Here is a 25211-nt window from a genome sequence, read left to right on the forward strand (position 1 = left end):
AGGACAGTCGGAGAGGGATTCTGAGCTGTGTGAACAGGGCGAGTGTCGGCATGGCGATGATGGCCACCGTCCTCAGCTCTGCGGAGCCCACACCCAGAGGACAGCATGGGCCCAGAGGCCCTGCCACCTGGCGGGGAGCCAATGGTCGGCTGATGTTGGTGATGGCGGGCCCTGGCTTAGTTTCCTTCCAGTCGCGGTTAGCTTGCCCCAGCTGCTGCCTCAGGCTCAGCCCCCCACAGGGCGCTATGGGCAGTTCGAGTGCGGGGAGCAAGGATAAAGGATGTCGTCCCCTCAGCCGTGCTGGGAAGGCTGGGGAGGCAGAGACGGCTTTTCCTTGAGCAGTGTTGGGAAGCGGGAAGCTTCCCGGTGGTGGCCGTGCTTGTGGGCAGGGGGCGCGGAGGTCGTCTGAGGTACATGAGTCGCCATCCATCATCATTCATCTGTTCCACAGTGAGTGGCCCCACGGGCCTGGCCAGTGCTGCACAGAGGAACGAGGCACAGCGGAGGACAGGGTGTGCGCACACCTGCTCTGTGTAGGGGCTCGGGCAGGAATGGGGGGCCTGCGTGGGGTTTCTGGCACAGGTGTTCCTCACAGGCGCACGGCCAGGGCGTGCAGAACCACTTGGGTTGGGCCCACAGTGCAGGCTGGTCCCCAGGAGAGGGCTGATGCTGGTCGCGGTGCGTCCACGGTAAGACGAGGCTGGGTGCCAGCACTCCTGTCACCGGACGTCCTGGGACATCAAAGCTTTCGGAGATGGATTGCCGCCCCATGCCCTGTGACAGCCCGGCTCCCATGCTGACTTCCCCGTGTGCACGTTTGGTGCAGCTGGGCCCGCGGGGGTCTCAGCGGGCCAGGCGGCCTTCTGGGAGCTGGGAGGTGAGCCAGTCTGAGACCTGGCTTTGAAAGACAGCCACGCACAGAGTGCCTCATCCCAGCGCTGCCAGACCCTGTGAGCAGAGCCGCGCACAGGCTGCTCCCTCACGTGGCACCTTCTGGCCCCTTGTAGCTGCTCTCAGGGACGGCCGCACATCCCCATTGCACAGATGCAAGAGGCCGGGAGCCGCGTTACCTGCCGCCGCCCGGTTCTTCCTGCAGCTGAGCTTCCTCCGCCGGGGTTAGGTTCTCCCCCTAGAGCTTCTGAGTGAGGCCCCTGTGTGCTCTTCGTTCTCAGTGGCAAACAGACGGCCTCTCCCTGCCGTGTTGCCCCCGGGGAACGAGGCCTGTACAGCAGAGCCTGTGGGGACTGTCCGGTTAGGCCCGAAGGCCACACGGGTGGTCTTTTCATTCCTGCCCACTCCGTCTGCTGGAATGTGTCATCTTTCGTGGAACAGTCACTTCAAAGCCCGTGGGACAGCCAGGCTCTGTGGCTCCTCCCGGGCTTCCCAGGCCCTCTGCTCATTCCACACCCACACCGGGGGTGTGCCGAGGCCTGGCCGAGAGCCGTGTGCGCACAGTGGAGCCAGTGCTCGAGGCAGTGTCGCTGCTGCACAGTGTGGACCCCTGTCCCCCCGGCCTCGGGCTCTTCCCTATCCCTCGGCTGGGCCTCATGCCTTGGTAAGAGATGCTGGCAGCCGTGGGCTTCCCCCCACCCTCCAGACCCAGTTCTGGCTCTCGCCGGTGGGTGCTTGGAACCTTGCGGGTCCTGGGCCTGGCTGCTTTGCTGCGGGACGTTTGGAGGACGGGGGATGCGTGTGCACGCGGGAGCACGGTTCATGGGGCGAGGGGCTGAGGGAGCAGGGAGCGCCGGGGCGGGTGCCTGACGGCTGGCACTGAGCCTCTAACACTCTCGTCCTAGCTGGGCATTTGCCTGAGCCAGGCGGGCCTGACCAGGGCATGGAGAGCGCGGGGAGCCTTTGCAGGATTGCCGGGTGACCTCAGCACGTGTGGGCTTGGATCCCTGAGTCCTGGAGTGTGAAACACGGCTGCCTGTCTGGATCACCGTGCCAGGGCTGTGGGGGCTGGACACCTTCCCAGTTGACCAGGAGGCTTGGGGTGGTTTCTGAGCCTCTTTTCTGGGAGGAGAAACCTAGTTTCTGTGGAGCAGCTGCCCACCTGGCTTTGGGCGGCCCTCACTTCCTGAATCCCCGGGAGCAGTGAGGGCACATCTTCAGACGGTATCTGCCTCCGAGCGGGGTCAAAGGCGGTGCCGAGCCCAGCCTCGGAGACAGCAGCGTCAGCACTCGGGAAGGCGCACGTTGGGCGCGTCCTGATGCTCCTGAACCACCGTTTTGTCCACAGTCCCTGAGGTCCTGCAGCTCAGCGACGCCCTGAGGGACGACATCCTGCCCGAGCTCGGGGTACGGTTTGAAGATCACGAAGGTGGGTCCTCCTGGCCACGTTGGGGCCCAAGCTCAGGAGCTTCGGGCGTGGTGGGCAGGGAGGTGGGAAGGACACTGGCGTCGGGGGCTGGTTTTGAAAGAGTTCCAGGATGGGGTCAGAGGACACTGGGTGTTCATGGTGAGGAGTCCTGCAGCGGCACTCCGTGGCCCCTGGGGGGGTGGCCTTGCAGGTTTATCAGTCCAGCTGTCCTGGACGTCTCCCGTGTCTGACAGGCGTCTGGGTGTCCCCTCTAGCGGCCTGCCTGCTTATTTCCGCTGGGCCACTGGCCGCCCTGCCTCATGTTTTGTCACTCAGCAGACAGCCTGCAGGACTGCTGGCCGGTCTCACCCTGTGTCTGTTGCCGTCGTGGGGGTTTCGGCTGCATGGGAAATTATTAGATTTTAAATACTCAGGTGATATGTCCCATTTTATGATTTCCTGGGCCCTGTGTCATGAGCGGCGAGGCCTCACCACATTACAGTTTACGTGGAAGCCCTGCGAGCAGCGAGGGGGTGTGAGGGCGGGGTGGGGGCTGGGCCCACCTCACCGACCTGGCTTTTCAGGGCTGCCGACTGTGGTCAAGCTGGGGGACAGAGAGGCCTTGCTGCGGGAGAGAGAGGAGAAGAGACAGGTGAGTGGCTCTGGAATGGCCGCATGTTGATGGGAATGAGGGACGGCTGGCGCTGAGAGCACTACAGTGTGAAGGCCCAGCATCTAGAAGCGTCAGCAGGAGACCTCCCTGGATGCGGGCTACAGGGCAGGGTGGGAACAGAACAAGGTCTACCTTCTGAGGAAGGACCGTCTTTTTAAAAAGTGAGCGCTGGAGTTCAAGGGAGAGCCAGTCCCTTTCGGTAAACCGTGCAGCCGACGCGTTTGGGCCCAGCTTGCTCTACAAAGTGGTGTGTCCTTTGTCCTGTGGGAGGACCTGCCAGTCACACGCCGTCTGCCCAGGAAGCGTCGGGGAGCTGCCAGGGGACCGGGCGCGTGAGCGGCACTGGCGGGAGGTGTGTGTGGGCGCGGGAGCACGGTTCACGAGACGAACACCCAGGCAGTGCCGACAGCCGGTGCTGAGCTGCGGGCAGTCCTGCCACCAGTGGGCGTCCCCGGGAGCTGGGGCCCTGTCCGCTCCTCCCATTTCTGCCCCACTTGCTCGCCCAGCTCAGTGGCCCGTCCCCAGTGCCAGGCTCTCTCCTTGCCTTGGGCAGCACACCAGGTGGCCTGGCCACAGAGGTGACGTGGGGCGCCATGTCCCCCCGCCCCACCATAGGCTGGTGAAGAAGCCGACACCTTGGTTTGCCACTCTCCCCTCCCCCCCAGGTCGCTCTGCCCAAGCAGGTGCACGCAGGGCATGAAGGCAGACGGGGCTCTGATGAGGGCGGCAGGGGGCAGCCCTGCCTGCTGGGAGCCCTGCCTGTGGGTTCTCACACTGGCCAAGCCACAGCGCACCTTCCCGTGGCTCCTGTCTGCCAGCCAAGCAGGGCCCGTCCCAGCCAGCAGTGCCTGAACGAGCACGAGCACGGTGGGCTCCCTGCCCGAGGCAAACACTGTCCCCACCAGGAAAGCAGCCGCCGAGCCCATGCCAGCCCGCCTCTCTGCCCGCTCCGGGCCTCCTCTGCTCCAACAGCTGCTTGTCCCGAGCCTGTGGCCCCTGCTCACGGGGACCTTCACTCCACTGCCCACTCCACTGGCCCTGCCCTGACCCCACCCAGTCCCACGATTCTCTGCTCAGGACCCCCAGGTCCTCTCTGGCCCCACACTGGCCTGTACCCAGCCACCCACCTGACAGCTTTGCTGACTAGGAAGCCCTGAAACCCAGGATGTTCACGAGGGTATCGTGACTCCACTCCCCAAACCTGTGCCTCCTTCCTGTCAGTCATAGCATAGCTCAGGGCCTGCACCTCCCCCTCACAGGCACCACCCAGCACCCAGGCTGAGGATCCCCTCCCTGCCCCTGCTCCCAGGCCACCCCCCTCAGCCCTGCCCTGAATGCAGGTGGGGGGTGGGCTCCTGGCCTCCAGCCTGTTTCCAGCAACCCCCCCCCACTGCCCTTCACCCACGCAGTTAACCCAGGCTCCTTCCCTGGCCCAGGCCCCGTGTCCTGGCATCTGCTGACCCCTGCCCTCCTCCCCCACCATCTCTAGGCCCTGGTGATGCTGTCCCTGCTCACCTGACAGCCCCCCCCAGCCTGGCTCACCGCTCTGTTCCTTTCTTTGTATCCGCTGGGCCCCAGACCTTGTCACGTGTGCTGTGCCCCAGACCTTGTCACGTGTGCTGTGCGCTGCTCCCGCATGTCCGGGATGGGGCCCGGCGCCCACAGGGGCTGCTGAGAGTCCCCTCAGGGAGTGAGCGAGAGTCCCTAATGAGGAGGGCTCCCCACCCCCCATGGGGAGGCCGGGTCAGGGTCCAGGCGAAGGCGATGAGGGGCCGGTGGGCCTTGCTTCGCTTCGCCTCCCACTGCCGGAGGCCCCAGGGCAGATGTGGCTCACGGGGCTCCCGCTGCTCCCCTAGGTTGAAGAAGAGAAGAGGAGGAAGAAAGAGGAGGCTGCCAGGAAGAAACAGGGACAAGAGGTAACGGCACAAGAGCCGTCTGTGTGGGGCTCGGGTTCTCTTGGGCGGAAGTGGACACTCTGACCCCGGGTCCCGCTCTGCCTCCCTGGGACCTGGCCGGGTCCCCGTTGCGCCTGCACCCACCGGCAGTGCCCTCCCGGCCTCCCCATACACCCCCACACAGTGCCCCGAGTGCAGGGAGGCCAGGAGGCCCCAGTCACGCTCCGTGTTGAGTTGTCCCTCCTTTGACTTGCTCTGCCTTGGCGTCGCCCTCTCAGTCCCGGGGCTGGGCTGGGGGTGGTGGACGGTCACACCTGCCCCGTGCAGGCTGGACTGCGGTGACCAAGGACCTGTGTTCCAGGCAGCGAAGCTGGCCAAGATGAAGATTCCGCCCAGTGAGATGTTCTTGTCGGAAAGCGACAAGTATTCAAAGTTTGATGAAAACGTAAGAATCTTTTTATTCTTTTCAGAACCTTATTAGACCACTAAATTGGGGGTGATGGGGACTTCCAACCTTGTGCGAGCAGCTTTTCTGTTTGGGGTGCAGTTTGCGGGAGGCGCCCCAAGTGCCCGAGGCGGCCTTCGTCCGTCGCAGTGGCCGAGCTGAGCCGTGGCCTGGCTGAACTGAGATGAGGTCTCCCTCGCAGGCTGGCCAGAGGTGCGGTGGGGGGACATGGGAATTGTCCGCAGACCTTGTTTGGCGTTGACAGGTGCTTTGCCTCCAGAGCCTCCCTTACCAGTTCTGATACGTATTTGCTGCTTTCCTTTGCGCCAGTCCTATCAGAACTGGGCCACGTTGGCCCTAAGGGGAATGGTGGCCTCACCCCAGGCGGGAGGGTGCCCCCAGACCAGTCGCTGGCTTCTCAGCGGCCGCGTGGGCGTGCTAAAGCCGAGCGTGTGGTGAGTCCGCGCCCAGCCGTGTCCCAGGGCTGAGCCCGTGGGCTCTGGGGAGGGTCGGGTGCGCCCTGCTGACCCTGCGCTCTCCCTGCTCTCAGGGTCTGCCCACACATGACACGGAAGGCAAAGAGTTGAGCAAAGGGCGAGCCAAGAAGCTGAGGAAACTCTTTGAAGCCCAGGAGAAGCTCTACAAGGAGTATTTGCAGGCGGTGCAGACCGGCAGCTTCCAGTGAGACAGCGGGGGACTGAGCTTGAAACGAAGCGTCGGCATCCACATCCTTAGTGACAGTGCCCTGTGTTGTGGTCACGCTTACCGCGGTGCTCGGGCCCAAGCCCAGGACTCTGTCCACGGAGGCCCACGCCGTCACCGGCTCCGAGACTTCAGTAATAAATGTTGCCAAACAGCGAGGCCGGGCGTCCTGTGTGCCGTCGCGCTGCCCGGTCAGCGCCTGGGCGGAACCTGCCGGGGCTGCTGGCTCAGCGGGTCACGGCGTCGGTGCTCGGGTCAGTGGAGCTGCGGCAGCCAGCCGAGAAATTTCTCCCCGTGCAGATGGCTATCGGCTAATCTCTGGTGTGTGGGTGCATTTGGAGGTATTTAAGTAGGAGAAAGACAGGCTCAAACTGGCGAGCCTGCTGACACCCCGCACAAAGGCTGCGCGGTCTGCCTGCGGGTTCTGATGAGTAAACACGCCCCAGCGTCTCCTGCAGCCACGGCCCCGCTGGGGCGACTAATGGCTGGCTCAGCAGGGCAGGCCCTGCCCCCGCCCACTGTCCGCAAGGCTGCTCCCTGAGATAACAGGGGAGGGCTCGGCAGGCACAGCAGGGCGGCCGTTTGTCACCGGGTCCCAGCACGGGGAGCGCCCTGCCTCGGATGAGCTCACCCGCCTTGCCTGACGAGGGTGCGTGCAGAGCTAGCACCCTTCAGCCCTGCAGGAGCTGGGCGCCGGGTCAGACCCGTGACGGCAGAGGACGGAGGCGCCAGTGCTGGGCCGTAAGGTTGGGGAATGCTGTCCGAGTCTCCCTGGGCCGCGACGGGGCACTGAGCCACACCACCCCTGGGGGGAAGTGGGCAGTATCCGGTTGTAGGCGCCCTCAGCCCTTGTCCCCGTGACACCGCTGGTAGGAAACTCCGGGAGACACCCTGCTGGCTGCAGCATCGCACATGGAGCCGATGGGACAGCCGTCTGTCCCCAGGTACCCGCTGCAGCTCGGGAACACGTGCTTATGAAACGAGGGGGCCGCTCTGGTGTTGAGACACCCGACTTCTCAGCCTTGTAAACATTTTACGCACAAAGTTAAAGCAGTAAGACAGCAAGGCCCCAAAACACAGTGAAAGAAACTCTTTCCAGTTACTTATTGCTGTGCGACAGATCACCCCAAAACTTAGTGGCTGAAAACAGCCACCACCTTACTATCCTCTCTGGCGCCTCTGGGTCGGCCGGGCGCCTTTTTGGATGGAACCTCACACGTCATACAGTGTGATGGCCACCATCCTCGTGGCGTGCAGGCGGTCCCAGACACCCGCCACGCTCCCCGGGATGCGGTGCCAAGGTTCCAGAACAGGGCGAGGGCCTGGCAACATCATGGCGGCCTCTGCTTATTCGCTCCTTTGCTTCGCGTCGGTCGCGGGTTTACTCTAAAGCCAAGGAGTGCAGAGAAGTCAGACTTCATTCAGGTGTTTCGTCGTCGGTAGTGATGTTGGCATTGTTGTGAAACTGTATCAGGGACAAAGCAAATACCAGTTTGATGTCAGCAACCCAGATGTTAACGTAAGAGAAAAAATACGAGTGTAAAAGCACAGAAGTTAAGGAAAACCACTATACTCCCAAATATGAATTAGAAAAAACCAACATGAACTGACAATCCACTTTCACAGTTGGGGTTTCCTGGCTGTGTAGACATAGGGCAAACCCGGCTGCTGGGAGTCCCCTGAGAGCCAGATTTGGGGCTCAGTGCCACCCCTCTCCCTGGAGGAAACGGCCATTCCAAGTCTAGAGCAGGAGGACACCCCGAGCCATCTGTCCCCAAAGAGAAGCTCTCCAAGACAAATGGGGTCATGTCAGAAGGGGGACAAAGTAGTGACCCAGACGACAGCTGGACGTATCAGAAGGGCATCGTGCCAGCTGGAAATACTGCCTGATCCCCCGTCGGTGACGTTCCTGGTGTACCACAACTGTAGGAACAGAGCGCATGGGGGGACTGCCCAGACAGTGTGGCAGGGGGGTCTTGTGCTTGGTGGGGGGCTCAGCCGCGGTCGTGCTGCTGTCCCGCGGCTGCTGTGTGCTCTGGCTGGCACCATGGGGGGACCTTCCGCAAGGGCACACGGGGCCTTGCCCTCCCAGCATCCAGGAATCTCTACTGCAAAATAAAACTGCCTCGGGGGCTTCCTCTGGCCAAGTTGGGGACAACTTGAGTCTTGAAAACAAGGATTAATTGAAATCCAGGCATGTAGACGTACTCTCAGAAGCAAAGAAAGCCCAGGAACAATCATCTGCCCCCTGCAGGTGGAGTTTGCGTCCACTTCTTACCGGGCAGGCTTCGTTACTTCTCCGGAGCAGAATTAAGGAGCAGAATTAAGGCCACCGCGGCGCGGCATGGGAGCTATCCACGGGCCCCCAGCAGCCCCGGCGGAAAGGGGAGGCCGCACTTCACGCACAGCACCCGCTAGCAGAAGTGACCGGACGCTAGGAGCAGAAAGCCTCCATTCTGCAACCCGAGGGCAGCACCTGATCCAGGCCAGGCCTCCCGGCGGCTGCAGACACCCCTGGTGACAGTTGGCGGGAGCTGCTATTTTCGCCATGCCGAAGTGTCACCTTGCAGGTGGCTCGTGGGTCATGGGGACCGGGGGAGATGTGCGCGTCACCTTACAATGCCAGACTCTGCCTGTCCCCCCTCCTGCCCCGGCCCTGGGTCTCAGCATCGTCCAGAGGGGGACAAGCACAAGATCTGGATCTGGGCAGGGCCACCCAGAGGAGCGAGACGGTCCATCTCACTTCCCGTTCCCGGGCATCACCGTGAAGGCGCAGGCAGGGGTGCCGCCAAGGAGCAGCCGGGGCCCCGTGCCAGGGCGATGGGCGGGGAGGAGGAGGCAGACCTGAATGGCAGAGATGCAGGCCACGGGAGCCTTGTTGGGTTTCAACGAGCCGGCCCAAAGACAGCTGGGAAATTTGCAAGCAGACGGGTCTGGTATGATATTGGGGTTTCCTTAGTTGTGTCCGTGTGATCGTGGCAGATGTGTCCACCAGGGTCCCTAAGGGGAGACGGGGTAGCAGGAGGCTGCAGGTCCGTCTGCGGCACTCAGGAATGCTCCTGAGCGGTGGCCTCTGTCCCCATGTCATCCACTCTGCTTTTCTGTGTGAAACTTCTCATGACCTTAAAGCATGCCGCCAGGAAATCCTCTCATCTTCCGTGAAGGATGTGAGCCCTGCCATGTTGCTGCAGGAGCAGGTGGGCGGGAGGCTGGCCTCCGCCCTGGCTGCTCGGAGAGCCAGGGGGCCTCGGGACCCGGTTGTTGAGGGCCCAGCTGTGGCCTGCATCGGAGTCATGCTCCCCCACCCCCGCAGGTCCCCTTAGGCAGACAGGTGAGGAATGTCCTCAGTGCCCCACAAGCTGCAGGAGAACCTTCTGGAACAAGATGGGGTGGAAATTTTTTTGAATGTATAATACTAATTCACCTGTGACAGTGTGTGCATGAAACCTCTTTCCAGCCTTTGGGAGCCAGACTTGTCTTCCTACTTCTCCCCAAAGTGAAAGATTTGGTGCTTTCAGTATAAAAATATCAGAGCCCCCAGAAGCTGGAAGTGCCAGGAGGGCTCCCCCCCACCCCCAGTGCCTCTGGAGGGAGCTTGGCCCTGCCCACATCTGGATTTCAGACTTCTGCTGCCCAGAGCTGGGAGAGAAAACTTAGCTTCTGTGTTTAAGCCACCCAGCTCAGGGTGACCTGCAGTGGCAGCCCAGGAACCATCCATTCTGGTATCTTTGTTCCCTTTAACAGAAAAATACATTTGCTATGACTTAAAGCTTCCTCTAAGTCCATTTATGGCTGTAAGGGCGCGGGGGGGGCAGAATATAGTTACGGTGCCCACGCTTGCTGCTTTCTCCAGGCAGTGTCTGGGCCACCAGTGGACCAGGACCTAGCTCTTCTGGCCCCTCGGAGGGTGGCTCCGGTGTAGGCTCCGCAGTGGCTGCCCCCCGGGGCCTGTGGGGACCAGAGGTCATCGGGAGCATGGTGCAGGCTAAGTCACTCATAGGACAGACTTCTTAGGAGAGCCTCAGGTAGCGGGGACTAAAGAATGGGCCCAGGTTCCAGCTCTAAGACCCCCACCCTCGTCCTCAGGCACTTAGTCCCCTCCCCTGGCCAGGGTGGGTGGGGTTGTCAGAACAGTCCTCAGCTGGCATCAAGCTGTTCGCCGGTGCTGTTCACCTCCCTACCAGCCCCGTGAAATGGGTACTGCAAGTGCCCACGATTGACAGTTGGAGAAACTGAGCCACAGGCTGTCAGGGACACCCAGCTACAATTGGGAAGGTCAAGAAGTTGGCCCCAGAGGTCTGACCCAGGAGCACCTGCCCTTTTACTCCTGCTCTCAAGGGCACAGCTCAGTGTGTGCTGTGGGCTGAATGGCAGCCCCCAAGAGATTCAGCCCCAGCTCCTGGTTACCTGTGCACTTGACACGTGGAGAAAGGGTCTCTGCACATGTGATTCAGTAAAAATGAGGCCACAACAGTAGCCCTAATGTAGTGACCGGAGAGGCCTGGTGAAGATGGAGACAAAGCCTGGAGGCGGGGGTGGGGGGGACACGGCTGTAGCCCAAGATGGCCTGGGGCCCCAGAAGCTGGAGGAGGGAAGGAAGGACCCTTCCCTGGAGTCCTCAGAGGGAGCCCAGCCCCGTGGCACCTGGATTTTTGCCTCTTGGCCTCTAGAACCACGAGAACGCAATTCCTGTTGTCTTCTAACACCTCGGCTTGTCGTACTTTGCTGCGGCCTCCACAGGAGAATAACGCCGCGTTCTCAACGTGTTAGGAACAGATGGCTTCGGGCACCCCCAGCCCTCCTTCCCTGCAGCTCCGTGCAGTGACCCCAGGTTAACGCCTGCCCGTGTGGACTGCTTACCCAGCCACCATTTTTGAAAAAAGACAAAAATCATGAAACCCCCCAACTGAAGGTGCAGCCCCCAAACGAAGACCCTCAGGGCACCGGGCCTGGGGCACGTGGCTTTCCAATCCAACCGTCCTCCCGCTCCAGTTAACGCGGTGCTTCTACGAACTGATGTGACGTGGCTGTGGTTGGTACCCCAGCCCGGGGGCAGGGCCCGCACCTCTGGGCCTCATGGGCGGGAGTGGAGGAGCGGGGGGGGGGGGGTCTGCCCAGGCCAGAGCCAGGCTGAGAGCTACTGTGCGCGGACGCGGGTGGGTGAGAACGCCGGGCTGAGTGCGAAAACCAGAGGCAGAACTCCGGGATTTGAGGAGGGCAGAGGCATGGGCGGTGGGCTCGCCCGTGGTCTGCGAGGTCCACGCGCACGTTAGTGTAGATGGCACTGAACTGGAAGAGCATGGCGGGCGGCGGGCTGCTGCAGGTGCCCTCCACGTGTCCTCCGCGTGCCGCGGCCCCTTAAAGAGGCGGAAGGAGCGCGGATGCGCGCCGCCGCAGTCGTCACACGCCCGTATTTGCATACGGCTCGCGGGTCTGAGCGCGACGTAGCGTGACGTGCCCCACCATCGCGGCCTCTGATTGGTCGTAGCCGGCGGCGCCGAAGCGTATTTGACTTGCGCCGAGCCCGCCCAACCGCAGCCCGTTTTGCTTGCGGAGGGCGGGGACAGGGGCCTCGGCCTATGAGAGGCGGTGTTGTTGCCGGCCACGGCGGCGCAGCCCCTGGAGCGAGCGAGGCCACAGCCGCTGCCACTGCCGCAGCCGCAGGAGGCGTGAGGAGCGGACGCGAGGCCCTCGGCCGGGTAACGGCGCGCTGGGGCGGCCGGCGAGGGGCCGGGAGCGGCGGGGGCCTGGGGCGGCGGGCGCGAGGCCCGGGGCCGCCGTGGGAGTAGGCCTCGGCGGCAGGGGCCGGGCGGCGGCTGGGCCGGCGGGGAGGCCGAGGTGGCGGGCCGCGGGGCGGCGGAGGGGAGCGGGCGGCCGCGGGTAACCCGCCGCCCCGCCCCCGCCCCGGCGCGGCCCTGAAGGTCAGGAGGCGCTTTGTTCCCGCGTGGCCGTCTGCCCGGCTGGCCGGCCCGCGGCGTGACCCCGAGGGGAGCGGCGGCCACGGGGTCCCTTTGTTTTAAGGGCGCGGGGTTGTGCCTGCGGGGAAGCTGCTTTTCGGGACTGGGAAGGGGACGGGGACGGCAAAGTTCCATGTCTGTCTTTGGGCTCAGAGACGCCGGTGCGTTTTCACCGGACTGCCGAGCCGCCGTCCGCCCCGGGCTCGCTTTCCTGAGTGCGCCCGCTGCGTGCCCGCGGAGGACCGTGTGGTCGCGATAAGACCCGCCCGTCCGCGCCCGCGGGCCGTCTGCCGTGGGGGGGGGGGGTGTCCCCGGGACGCGCGCTGCGGGTGTGCGCTGTGCTCTGCTCCGAGAGTAAAGAGTCCTGGGTCCGGCACCGCCTCCCCGCAGTGTTGGCTGTGCCGCTGAAGGAAGGACGCCGGCCGGGGCTGCATCGCGGGGGCGCGGCTCGCTTCTTGGCACGTGCTCACTGGTTTCGTAAGGACCCGGTACCTGGTGTCCTCCCGGCTCACTGCTCGGTAGGCCAAGGCGTTGGCCGGCCATTGACAGTGGCCCTGACCGGGCGTCCCTGCTTTCGCAGAGGGGGAGAAAGAAGTTCCATGGAGCCCAGCTGGGGTCCCGTCCTGGAGGGTTTGAGCCCGGCGATCGCTTCCAGTCCAGATTTCTGGGATGCTTACCGATCGCTGAATGCTTCCCGCAGTAGTCTGGAAATTATTTCAGCCTGCGATGAGTGATGGCTGGTGCAGGAAATTATCTGCAGATGTCCAGTGAGTTTGAGCGAAAGCCGGGTGGTGGCAGGAGGGGGACCCAGTCCAGAGATGAAGCGGGACTTGTTGTCAGGGAAAAGAAACCCAGACACGTGAAGTTTCTCCATTTACTAGTTGCTTTTTTACTTGTTTAGGGATAAGGAAATTTTTTTTTTCTTTCATCTTTTAAGTTAAATGATCCTACTGCGAGATTTCAGAGGGTCGGTGGAAGATAAGACCTCTTTGGTCAATAGAAACACTGTTGGCAGAATTTAATTTCTTACAACATTATGGTAACAAAAGGGACTCGTTTTGTGGATAAAATAGGAAGATTACTTAGGGACATTTTAATTAGAATTTTTTTTTAAGATTTTATTTATTCATTTGACAGAGATAGAGACAGCCAGCGAGAGAGGGAACACAAGCAGGGGGAGTGGGAGAGGAAGAAGCAGGCTCCCAGCGGAGGAGCCTGATGTGGGGCTCGATCCCATAACGCCGGGATCACGTCCTGAGCGGGAGGCAGACGCTTAAGGACTGCGCCACTCAGGCGCCCCTTAATTAGAATTTTAAGGCTGCTACTCCTGGTATGATGAAAATAATTTTTCTCGAAATATTTGTATAAGACGGTAGTTACTCTAACAGCATAGCGCTGTCTGAAATACCTGCTGTTACACATATATTTGCAGTCTTTTTTTTTCTGGTTTACCAGTGATACTGATTGAGAGCGTCTGCAGTTTGTGTCACTGTGTCATAAAAACATCTAAACGCATTTGTGAATTTTGCATTTTTCAAAATGAATATAGACTAGTGATTGGAGAGATTAGTTTCCTTGCATTCACTAACTTAATTGTTTTGATGATGTCAGGAAACTGAATCCTGAAAAGTTTACTTCTGCTTCAGGATTGTTGTCCTCTAAATATGTACAGACATTTTTTTAGTTTTGTGGATTGGTTATGTGGATTACCAGACTTTTTTGTGGTATTTTGAATGTAGATTTTTGTCTGTGAGGTAGCTCATAATTCTGCAGCGATGAGTGCGTAGAGTGGGGGTGTGTTGGTCATTGCCGTGTGTGAATTTGTATTTGAATCTCTGATGACTGTTTCAGTTAGCCTGTCGGCGTTTTAGCAGCCCCTTGGTGCTGGGAGCATATCAGTTTCCTGTGTCTGCAGTTCTGGCCTGCCACCGTTGGGATTGCTCTCTTCAGCGTTTTTCTTCTCTTGAGCGGTTGATAGTCTTCTAGGATCAGCCGGAGGTGACCGCAAATGGGAATGTATAAATGGCATAATAGAGTTTAGAATTACTTATTTTTAGAGGGTTTTTTTCCCTTGCTTTCTCTTCGTTGTCCACAGTTTTAAAATGTTTTAAAACTGTTTTCAGAAGCTTATGTTGTCTTGCCAAAAATTTTGCCAGAGAACCTTAATTTGTTTGGTTTATTTTGGAACAATAGTATGTAGTATCTGTGGGCAGGCAGGTGATGTGAATCCCCAAAGGCTTACAGCCGCCAGCTCTGTGACATAGGCAGAGCCCCGGAGCTGGGAACCAGCACTGGCAGTGACGCCTGGGTCTGAGTGATGAGGCAGCACCGAGGTGTTTGTGCGGAGCTTGGTCTGGAATTGCTACATACATAAGAGGTGCTTACTTGAAGTGGAAAATATGTTCAGGCGTCCATGGCAAAAGGCTGGTGATTTCCTAGCTTGACCATTCTGCCACTGGGAGGTTGTACCAGGGGCCAGAGCAGGGTCCTCGCAGGAAGTCGCTGTCATCCGGGCTTCCTTTACTTTGTGGGATTTCTCCTGATTTAGTGAGTACTTCCGTCCCCAGACTGCGGGTGGGGGATTTGTCCTTATCCCGTGGGAGACCCTTATCAATGGGCAGGGAAGAATTTTGTGTTCAACTGCTAGGAAATTTTTAAGAAGTAGATTGTGATGACCTGGATTTGTTTTCATTTGACAGCCACTGGTTTTCTATCTTGTCCTCTTTAGAGATGGCAGGGCTGCTTTCCTTTGCCATTTAATTTTAAATTTCATGAGTATTTAGTAGCAGGAGAGGTTATGTGTTTTCGTAGTAAGAAAACAGTAATAGAGCACTTTGTGACGTATGCTTCTTGATCTTGGCCACTCACTGTGTTGCCTTAAATTTCCTGTTACAAGTATACTCTGCCAGCTGTTGAAACTAAATGTGCTTCCGTTCTGGCTTCATGGCTCTTTCATGTACTGCGCATTTTAATGTTATCCAAAAGACTGTTTCAAACAACATGAGATGATTTCCATTCGTTTTGTGGTAGAGAGATGAGCTGTACACCTCAAACATTTACATACAAAAGTTGTAAGAACGCACTTGTAAATATTACACTTCAGAACATTTCGTGTGTGTAGGAAAGTAGCTGTCAGTGCCTTGTATCCATTCATTTTTTCATGAGCCTCTCTGCGCTCGGCACAGTTCTAGGTACTGGAGTATGGCACTAAACAAAGCGAAGGGCCTTGCCTTCATGCATTTTCGTAGTGGGAGACAGATAAGTTAGACGGCGGTAGGTGCTTTAGAGAGGAAAAGTAGAGGAGCAGGGAACTGGGTGGTTGTGATTTTCTAAAGATTTTATTTAGAGAGTGAGCGAGCAGGGGGGAGGGGCAGAGGGAGAAGGGAGGGAATCTTAAGCAGACTCCATGCTGAGCGTGGAGCCCAATGTGGGGCTCCATCTCACAACCCTGAGATCACGACCTGAGCTGAAGGCAGACCTGCTAATGCTTAACCGTCTGAGCCACCCAGGCGCCCCAGTTGTGACCTCTAAGTAGGGTAAAGAGGAAAGACCTTACAGAGTGACAAGACTTTTAAATACTGGAGTAAGGGGAACTTCGAAATGTTTGCTTCAGTTAGTCGTATACTAATAATTGCAGAGAAGAGAGAGTGGAAGAGGAAATTGGAGCTGCAGCAATAAAGAGCCACTTTGCCCCGAGTAAAAATAGAGTGTTTGGTTAAGGAAAGGAAATAAGTTTTTTGTTTTCTTCTGGAAAACTGAGGGCTTGGTCTCTTGAAACTTTCTGAGGAGATGGTCCACTGTTGTCTGGTGGCAGTTAGATCTTGTAAGCAGCCCTAACTTCCTCTGTGTGTTCAGAAACTCTGTGGGAGAGACTTAAGGTGTGTGTGGAGTCCCTGATGCCGTGTTGTGCACAGGCAGCATGGGGGCGGGTTGTTACCCACCGCGGTGAGTGAGGAAAGCAGAGACCGCCTGGCCACTGTGTCCTGATAGGTCCTGTGCTGGCTCCAGCCATTGCTGCACTGAGCAGGTAGACAGCTCCCTGCCCTCGTGGAACTTCCAGTGGGAAGACAAATTTGCATTGTTTATCCATCCTTTTTTTTTTTAACGTGATAATAAAAAGCTTAAAACTTATGAAAAAGTAATGGTCCCCCCCATCTAACACCTACCTGCAGTAATTAACTATCTGCCAGTCTTAGTTCATCTGCAAACATATACATACGATTTTTTCTTTTTTTAAATTTTTTAAAAGATTTATTTGGGAGAGAGCACACCCATGTGAGTCGGGGAGGGGCAGAGGGAGAGAATCCTCAAGCTACCTCTGGACATGGCGCTCCATCTCACTACCCATGAGATCATGACCTGAGCTGAAACCAAGAGTTGGGCGCTCAGGCAACTGAGCCACCTAGGTACCCCTACGTATGATGTTTCAATTAAAAATTTTTATAAATGTCCAAAGAGAAAGGGAAAACATATATATTAAATTATCAGTTATTACATACTATCGAAATCAGTTGGAATCCAACTTCAAGATTATCTTTAGGAGCTTATGACCTGGGCACTCTTTTTGCTAAGATACAAGCATACTTAACAAGGACACTTTCCATTAGTTCAGAAACTTAAGTTATTTGGTTGTTTAGGACATGTTTTCACTTGCTTGCATATTGAATCCAGCACAATTACCTTCTAATGCTAAGGAACATAAAGGTAGGCTAGATAAAAATACCAGTCAGGGCAATGGAAATGAGATCTGGACTGTCCCAGGGCTTCATATATTGGCCAGGTTTTGTGAGTGGAAACATTGGGATTTCTTGCAGGGTATATCCTGATTCCTTCTTAGACTAGATGGTTCCTTTGTCCTTCCTGATGTGGTCTTCAGCTGAAACAGAATCCAGTACTCCTGGAGGACTTGGACCTGTATGTACGCAAGGGCTGATCAGACTCCATCTTAGGTTCATAGGGTGGGATCACCATCCCTTAGACTTTTATGCGAACCACGTGATTTATGCTATAGGGTTCATTAACACCACCCTCATTGAATAAAAATTGTAGACTGTAATGAAATTCTAAAGTCTTACAGAGGTATTGGGTTACATTTAACTTAATTTTAGTTATTCATTTATTTCATGGGAAGACATTGAGGATCTTTGACTTTAGATAACGTATGAAAATTTTGGTTATGTGAAGGATGACCACATTCCCCAGCTTACTCCTTCTTTGTCTCTTAGAAATGGCCCAGTTTGAAATTATACTCTAACTATAGACTAAGTGTTGTTGTTGTTGTTGTTGTTGTGTGTGTGTGTGTGTGTGTGTGTGTGTAAGTAGGGTCCATGCCCAGGGTGGAGCTGAACCCAGGGCTTGAACTCATGACCCAGAGATCATGACCTGAGCTGAGATCAAGAGTTGGATGCTTAACCCACTGAGCCACCCAGGCACCCCTATAGACTGTTTTTAAAATTGGAATTTAGTTATAGTGAATAATTTGCCACAAAAACTAAAAATTTTCCCCATGAAAACATTTTTTTTTGTTTGGGTTAAAAATCCATAAATAAGGTTGTGAGGTATCTTACATAAATAAAAGCAAAACATTCATTCATGTAATCATGGAAATTTGCATGCCAATCCAAATTTAGAATTGTAGACTGAGTTAAAGTTGTTAGTCCTAGGAGGGACCTGAACTGCTGTACTTTTTCATATTTTTTAATATTCTTTTGTCTGGTGACCTGTTCATATTTCAATATGATTGCCTTTTAGGTGAAGGAGACCTTCAGATGAGGCTTCAGCATACCAACATTTAAAACGAATGGATGGTTCTATTTCTCAAACCTGCGAATTTGGTAGTTCCTTGTAACTTTCTATTTGAACTAGTCGGGATTGCTAAACATGAAAATTGACAAATGGAATTCTACCTCATTTATAACGTCACCAACTCTAGATTATTTTTCCTCACATAAAGGGAGAACTGTTGAGAGGAACTGGATTTGCTGGTCCCTGCCAAGCAGCAGGGCAGTATGTAAGCGTGTTGCAGTTCTGGAAGCCGGAGGAGGCCTGCCGCGGGCCGTGTGCTGGGCGCCTCGCCCGCGTCGTTGTCTTCACAGCAGCCCCTCGGGAGGCCCCGTCTAGTTTGTGGGTGTTGGAGCCCCGGTTACACAGCTAGGAAACGGCGGGGGTAGGCCTCAGAATCAGGTCACTGTGTGTCTGCTGTGCTCTAAATGTTGAGTTCTGGGTTTGCTGTTGTTTAGTCCTCAAACATAGTCTCTTTCCTGTTGTGTAAGCAAGCTTATCGTTGTGTTTGTGTTTCTCCTTCTGTCCTTGATTACTTTGTTTTGTTTTCACAAGTGTTGTTGGGTTTAACTTAACTGCTTTGTCATCGTGTCACCAGAAATCATGTTAAATAGTGCATGGCTTCACATAGTTGGAGATAAAGTGGATCATTGTGTGAACAGAATCTGTTACTTTGGAGTGGCCGTCATTCCACGGGAAGGTGAAGCTCTTTGGCCTGTGTCCTGCAGTGGGCTGTGTGTCACTCAGCAGCCGTTGTGCCGGGCGCTGCTTCGGGCGCTGGGGCCACATAGTGCACAGCATAGGAGGAGCGTGGTTACTCTCCATTGTTCCCGACAGCCCTTCTCCGGAATGCTGCTGCACTGCGGGATCCTGACTCTGACCGAGCTGTTGTTGTCATCTGTTCAAGGACAGCAGCAGTCATCTTGAGTTAAGGGTGGAAGTGGCAGCAGGAAGTGAAGTGGTTGGTGTGGTAGCGAAAGGTCAGGAGGGTCTGGATCTGAAATGTGCAAGGATTTTAATCTAAAATGGAACCGAAGGAAAGGAAATGGAGAATCTCACGCACATGCTTTCAGAAAAATAAGACTGAGACTGATTTCCCACAAATCCTTGATTTACAGAAGATCAGAACTTACTCCACAATTAGCAAGTGCCCACCAAGAATCTGTCCTTAGCTTGGAGCCAGTGAACTAACTCACTGGGTGACATTTTTACTGGATTTTCCCCTTTTGGACTCTACCCACAAAAGCAGGCTTCCTAAACCTTCCGTGGAGCTCCCTGTAGCTCCGTAGTGCACTCTGTAGCTCACTGTAGTTTGCGTGTCCTAGATCACAGTTCCCTCTGCTGTTCCCGCAGAAACTCAATGTCTGGTAACTTGACCTTGCCTCAGTTTACCTCTTTTCTTTTAGGTTGACATTACATGGTGTCAGGAGTGGGATCTGAAGGCCCCAGCCCCTGAGGAGCAACGACTCCTAGAATCAAGTGAGGTACCCACATTTGAGCCTTTTGTGCTCTTTGCTTCCGCCAGTCGCCATAACTTTCAGTTTGGTGAGTCTCTGTTATCAAGCTCCCTTCTTTTGGTTGAACTCTCAGACTTTATTTAGGATTTGTTAGTCCTCTTTTGTTCTTAATCTGATAATGGGATCCCAGTCATCTAAATGTTTTAAGGGTGGCCCCCTTTCAGGAACCCTGGCCAGTTTTATGTTAAAAAATGATGATGGTCCTCCCTCGTGCCTGTTTATGATTATGTGGATCAGTCTTGTTTACTAAGGGTAACTGAGGGCTCTGATGGCCTTTATGGGGAACCTTTTGTCTTTTGAGACTTCTCTTTCTCCCAACTAAGTTAGAAGACCATGGCTACAAAATTAAAACAATTCAAGTGGGATAGTTACTTTCATTGGTATCGGGAGGTTTCTAAACTTGTTCAGGACTCTAAAATTGCTCCCTTACAAAATAATTGTTTCCAAACTGATTGAAGCAAATAAACAACTAAAGACGGATAAAAATCAAGTGTCAGAGGCCTCTTTCTTGGTGCTAGCCAAGGTTTCCTCCTACCCACACTTACCCCACCCTCCTTCCATATCCCTCTTGGCCTCCTTGCCCCTCCCCTCTCTCTGAACTTCCTTTCTTTCCTTTCAGTGAAAGCTCATCAACTTTAACTCATTAAAACCTTTCCTTTCAAATCAGATCTTCTGAGGATGCTGCTAAACCACCCCAGAGTGCCTACACCCCCATGGACAAAAGCTGAGCTTAGGGCTGTAATTAAGGACCTCCCCAAGGTAACTGAAGGTCCTCATAGATTGGTGGAGGAATTCAATATTAGAACCCTGATTTACCAGCCTGGTCTCCAATCTCTGTCAGTCCATGTGCTTGTTGGAGAAGGTCAGGCCCAGCACTGGGTGAAAATAATCTCTAGGGTTTAAACTAGACCAGCCACCAGCCCTTTTACATTACCAAGCTCGCAGCATAGCCAAAAGGCTACATGAAGTCATCACTGGGGCTTTCCCCAAGCCCGTGGACTAGAATAAGATTCAGGCATGTACCCAGAAGTCTGCTGAATTTGTCTGTGAATGTTATATGACGGCCCATGACTCTAAGTTCTTTTCAAGGAAAATTCCAGGCTTCCCATAGATGTCGAGTCCACCCCGGTGGGGTTTGATTCCATGGTTGTAAATGGGACTAAGCAAGGACTTAAAACCATTAGTCATAGTAACCTGTGTGGGATGGGCATTGAGCCTCCCATAGATGGAGACCACAGAGCAGGTGTGTCATACAGGACCATGCCATTATCGCAGATAGTCTGCCTGCCGGAGACTGCCCATGGGGACTGTTCCAGCCTTGTGGGAGGGGAGTTACTTAGGATGGGGAGACTACGCTCCAGATGGGGGATGCATTTTCTCAGTTTCAGTTAACATAGGAACTATTCTATCAGTGCTCAACCCCAAATTATAAACTCTCCTTTCCTTGGAGTAATACATATGTGCAAATAGTGGGGGTCTCAGATAAACTACAGCATGTCCCTGGTTTTCAGCCCATGTCCTTTTATCTGGGACCTTTGCAAGGCAACCAACCATTTCTCCTCAGCGATTTGTCTTGCATACATTTATCTAGGATAAGATTTCCCTGGGAAAAACATTGCATTTTGTTTTTCCTTTTCCAAAGAGGAAATATTCCTTGAATTCAAATCCAATACTCAGGAGCATTCAAGCCCCTTTATTGTACTCTGCAAACAAAAGAAGACCAAACTTTGGACTCGCCCCACTATTAAACCTGGTACCCCACTCTTTGGGCAAAATCCTCAACAGACTGAGTCTGTCATAGTGCCCCTCCCATTAATATCCAGATCGACCCCCTCAGAACCTCTCCCAAGAATAAATCAGTAGTCTGTAAATAATAAGAGGCCTCACCAGGGCATAAGGCCTATCCTGGAAGACGATAAGGACTCATTAGCCTTTGTACTAGTCCTTGAAGTATCCCTATTTTACCCATAAAAATTCCCGTGCCCAAGGAAGGAGATCGGTGTGGTGTCTTAAGGCAGTAAACACTGTAATTCCTCTGCCTGACCGTCTTTGATCCGTACACACTATTGGTATCAAGCTCTGCTGGAGGTGGGTTTTGTTTTTGTTTTTACTGTAGTTAATTAGTGCATTTTTTTTAGTATTTGTTTTGATAGCGGTATATATAAAAAGATAATAGCCCTTTTGCTTTTATCTGGGAACGATGAGAATATACACGGATAGTCGTGCCTCAAGGCTCTACTGAGAGTTCTTACTCCACACAGATCATAGCAGCTGACTTAAATAACACACACTTCTCTTGAGGCTTCTTCTTACTACAGATATGTAGATGATTTCCTTCTTTGCTTGCCTTCCCAAGGGTGCTCTCAAAAAGACCTTGTTCACCTGTTAAAAATCTTAGTCATGGGGCGCCTGGGTGGCGCAGTCGTTGAGCGTCTGCCTTCAGCTCAGGGCGCCGGGATCGAGCCCCACATCAGGCTCCTCCGCTGGGAGCCTGCTTCTTCCTCTCCCACTCCCCCTGCTGTGTTCCGTCTCTCGCTGGCTGTCTCTATGTCAAATAAATAAAATCTTAAAAAAAAAAAACAAAAAACCTTAGTCATTAAGGGACACAAGGCCTTGAACAAAAATTGCAATTTGTTCAAACCTCCGGTCTGAGATTTAGGACAATTTAATCTCAGAACGGGGACTGCTTTTTTTTTTTTTTTTTTAAAGATTTTATTTATTTATTTATTTATTTATTTATTTGACAGAGAGAGAGAGAGACAGCCAGCGAGAGAGGGAACACAAGCAGGGGGAGTGGGAGAGGAAGAAGCAGGCTCATAGCATAGGAGCCCGATGTGGGGCTCGATCCCATAACGCCGGGATCACGCCCTGAGCCGAAGGCAGACGCTTAATGACTGAGCCACCCAGGCGCCCCATGGGGACTGCTTCTTGATCCTGAAAGACTTCAAGGCATTTTAAACTTTCTGTACCCCAAAAACAAACATGAATTACAGGGTTTCCTGGGCTGGGTCACAGTTGGCTTCCAAACCTCTTAGTGGCTGAGCCCCATTGTGCTATACAAAAGAACACCAAACCGGATCCCATTGTTTGGGATGACCGATATAATTTCTACTTTAAGACTTTGAAGGAAGGTAGTAAGCCCACCTACGCTTAGACACCTAGATTATCAGCTACCCTTTCCCTTTTGTATATGAGAAGGAAGGGGATGCTCAGACTACTTATCCCAAAACATGGGGCTGTCACAGACCCCTAGGTTACTCTGGCCAACAGAGCCACTGGATGAGGATACATCCCCCTGCCTTAGAGCTCTGCCTGCCACCATCCTTAGTAAAAGCTACTGAAGAGATAGGGGATCTTCTTCAACCCTCTTGATGTGTCAAGACTGTTGAGGCTCTCTCGAAGTCACACCACGCCCAGTACCTTTCAGCAAGCTCTTTCCTCCTGTCAAGTCCTCTTACTGACCGCCCCCTCCCCCATCACTCTTGTTCACTGTAAGAGTCTCAACCCTGCTACCTTCTTCCCTCTTCCACTGGTGGAACTCCCCATGACGGTCTGACTTCCGCAGATTGCCTGTTGACCCTTTGTGAGGTCTTGTAAGAAACCCCTCTGATACACACTGATCTTTCCTGGTTGATGGATGACTCATACTGAACTGTGGAAGTGGTGAGTTTCGTGCTGGGTATGTGATAACAGTTCGGAGGTTATTGAGGCTGGACCCTTACTTTGGCTGCTTCAACTCAAACCAGCTAAAATAGATACCCTCACTTGAGTGTGCCGTTTAGCCAAAAGCAAGAGAGCAAACATTGATACTGATTGCCACTATGCCTTTGGAGTGGCCCATGACTTTGGAATGTTAGGGGAAACAACAGGGCTTCCTCACCTCCAGTGGAGGTGAAATTAAGAATGGCTCCTATGCCCAAAGTCTGTTGGATGCCATACTGCCCCCAGCAGCTCTGACTGCTGCAAGTCTGATTCACTGGAAGCAAAAGGAATCTGCCTCGTCGATGCCCCTGTCAGAAACGGCGCCCTTACAAGATCCGTTGACCAAACCTCTGTCGTGGCCCAGAAGGCTGCTCCCCTGGCCAGGACCTAAGGGGCTAACCAGGGAAGAGCAACACCTGGCCTGTGAAAGAGAAAAGCAGAGTTGGAAATCTGAAGGCTGTTGGTACCACAAAAAGAGGGACTCTGCTTTGGACCCAGAAAGAAGCTGGTCATTCCAGAGAATCTAAAGCTTTCCTTATGGACCACTATGCTTCAGTTAAATCCTTGGTCCCCTGAGAAGTAATGTTCATGGATTACTGTTGGTGGAAAACATCAGCAAGTCCACAAAAAGTGCTGTCCTGCTTACTCCGCCCGACCTGAGTTTGTTTGCACCACCCCGGACTCCGTCATTTACCTGGCGGACCGTTCAGAGGCTGGCCAGTGAATTTCATGTATTTGCCTCATGTCACGGATAGAAATATGTTCTAGTGATAATTTCCATCTTTAGCATTGGACTGGAGTGTTTCCATGTAAAAAGTTTACTGCCTCTTCTTAGCTAAAGACCAGTGAGTCCTGGGACGAGTATGTGCCATCTGGCCAGTTCTACAGCATTTCTGCTCTTTATCCTCAGACTTAGGACTGTGCCAACGTACAAAGAGAAATGTAAAGATCCAGTTTGCTAAATTAGTTGAAACTTTCTAAATACCTTGGCCAAAAATACTGCTGCTGGTTCTTTTAAACTTTCAATCTACTCCATTCAGTATTCATAAACTTTCACCTTTTGAAATAATTACAGGACAGCCAGTGCATTTAGCTCCTGTTTTCTTTGACCCACAGCTAAAAAACGGGTATGTACTTGAGTATTGCAAGGATCTAATTAAATCCATTGAGGATAATCACACTGTGGTAGGGTAGAACAGTCCTTCCACGGCGAGCTCCCAAAAGACAAAAGACGTCAGACATTACACTTTACAGCCAAGAGAGTTCATCTGTTGGCAAAGACATCTGCACAAAGACTCACTCCAGCCTCGTTGAAAGGGTGCCTATCAGGTGTCACTGAGGCACCCGGTGCCACCAGGTTCCAAGAGAGAGACTCCTGGATTCATGTGTGCCATCTAGAAAGGTCCCAAAACCTGAGGGGACCTGTACCCCAACTAATAGCTTAAAGCTAAAAATTTTCAAGGACTGAAATACGTGACATTGGAAGTAGACAGCCTGTCAGGGTCCTGGGGCCAGGCCTGTAGGACCTCCCTCTTCACGGGTCGCTGGTTGCTCAGCAGCCGAGTCATGCTGTGTAAAGTTGCAGTTGTCCCCCTGCTGGCCCCCTCGCTGCTCCTCAGTGTGCCTGTAATGCACCCCTTTGTTCCCACTTTACGAACCCTTTTTGATCCCTCCAGCCCTGCTCGTTGCTGGATTTGCACTGGAGTTAACACTAACGATAAACCCAAACTGGTGGCTTGGCCGTTACCCGTGAAAGGACGGCAGAGGCTTTCAGGCAGAGATAACAGGGCTTTCCTCTGGTGCCTTTGAAGCCGTACGTAGTCTCCCTTTTGGTAAATTGACACCAGACATTACAACATGCCAGTGGGTGCTCCTCACCCATAAAGGAGTACCCTCAAGTCTGTGCATCTACCCAAGACCTTTCTCTGTGTCTGGCCGGCAGTGACAGGACTGGCAGAAGTGGAGGCTGCCTCCCGGTCAGCACTGGTGACTACAGTGGTGCAGGACTCAGACGATCACGAGTACACTCCCCATTGGGGTCTAAGAGACGACAAGGCCTCCTCCATTAATGTATCTCTGTGGTGGGGTGTTGGCAGCGGCAAACTGATGTGCTTCCTTTCAGTGGTACCTCATGGGGAATTGCTCAAAAACCTAGCGAGTGGTGGGAACTTAATTCAACATAACTTTCTCCTTGGAAGATCCCCAGATCTCCAGTCAGACCTTCCCCCCACAACCATCAA

General features: G+C 54.2%; 2 protein-coding genes across 7 annotated transcripts in view; both read left to right on the forward strand.

The window, feature by feature from the left end:
• The window catches only part of CARS1 (cysteinyl-tRNA synthetase 1), a 47774-nt gene extending 41602 nt beyond the window's left edge, over positions 1–6172 (forward strand). For 2 of the 3 annotated variants that reach the window (XM_026482937.4, XM_026482938.4), the window contains 5 exons: positions 2240–2320; positions 2884–2951; positions 4829–4888; positions 5229–5312; positions 5863–6172. In XM_026482937.4, the coding sequence (XP_026338722.1) occupies positions 2240–2320; positions 2884–2951; positions 4829–4888; positions 5229–5312; positions 5863–5997 (428 nt within the window). In that variant the 3' untranslated portion in view covers positions 5998–6172. Of the gene's footprint in view, positions 1–2239; positions 2321–2883; positions 2952–4828; positions 4889–5228; positions 5313–5414; positions 5523–5862 lie in introns of those variants that run through there. The other variant, XM_057317213.1, reaches the window with a different exon arrangement.
• Positions 6173–11575: 5403 nt separating this feature from the next.
• Positions 11576–25211, forward strand: part of NAP1L4 (nucleosome assembly protein 1 like 4) — a 44251-nt gene continuing 30615 nt past the window's right edge. Inside the window, exons 1-2 of one of the 4 annotated variants that reach the window (XM_026482934.4) lie at positions 11576–11713; positions 19159–19297. In XM_026482934.4, coding sequence (XP_026338719.2) covers positions 11594–11713; positions 19159–19297 — 259 coding nt within the window. In that variant the 5' untranslated portion in view covers positions 11576–11593. The remainder of the gene's footprint in view (positions 11714–19158; positions 19298–25211) is intronic. The other 3 variants (XM_057317229.1, XM_044378381.3, XM_057317228.1) reach the window with 3 other exon arrangements.

The sequence above is a fragment of the Ursus arctos genome, unplaced genomic scaffold, assembly GCF_023065955.2.
Source record: "Ursus arctos isolate Adak ecotype North America unplaced genomic scaffold, UrsArc2.0 scaffold_23, whole genome shotgun sequence".
Taxonomy (NCBI): Eukaryota; Metazoa; Chordata; class Mammalia; order Carnivora; family Ursidae; genus Ursus; species Ursus arctos.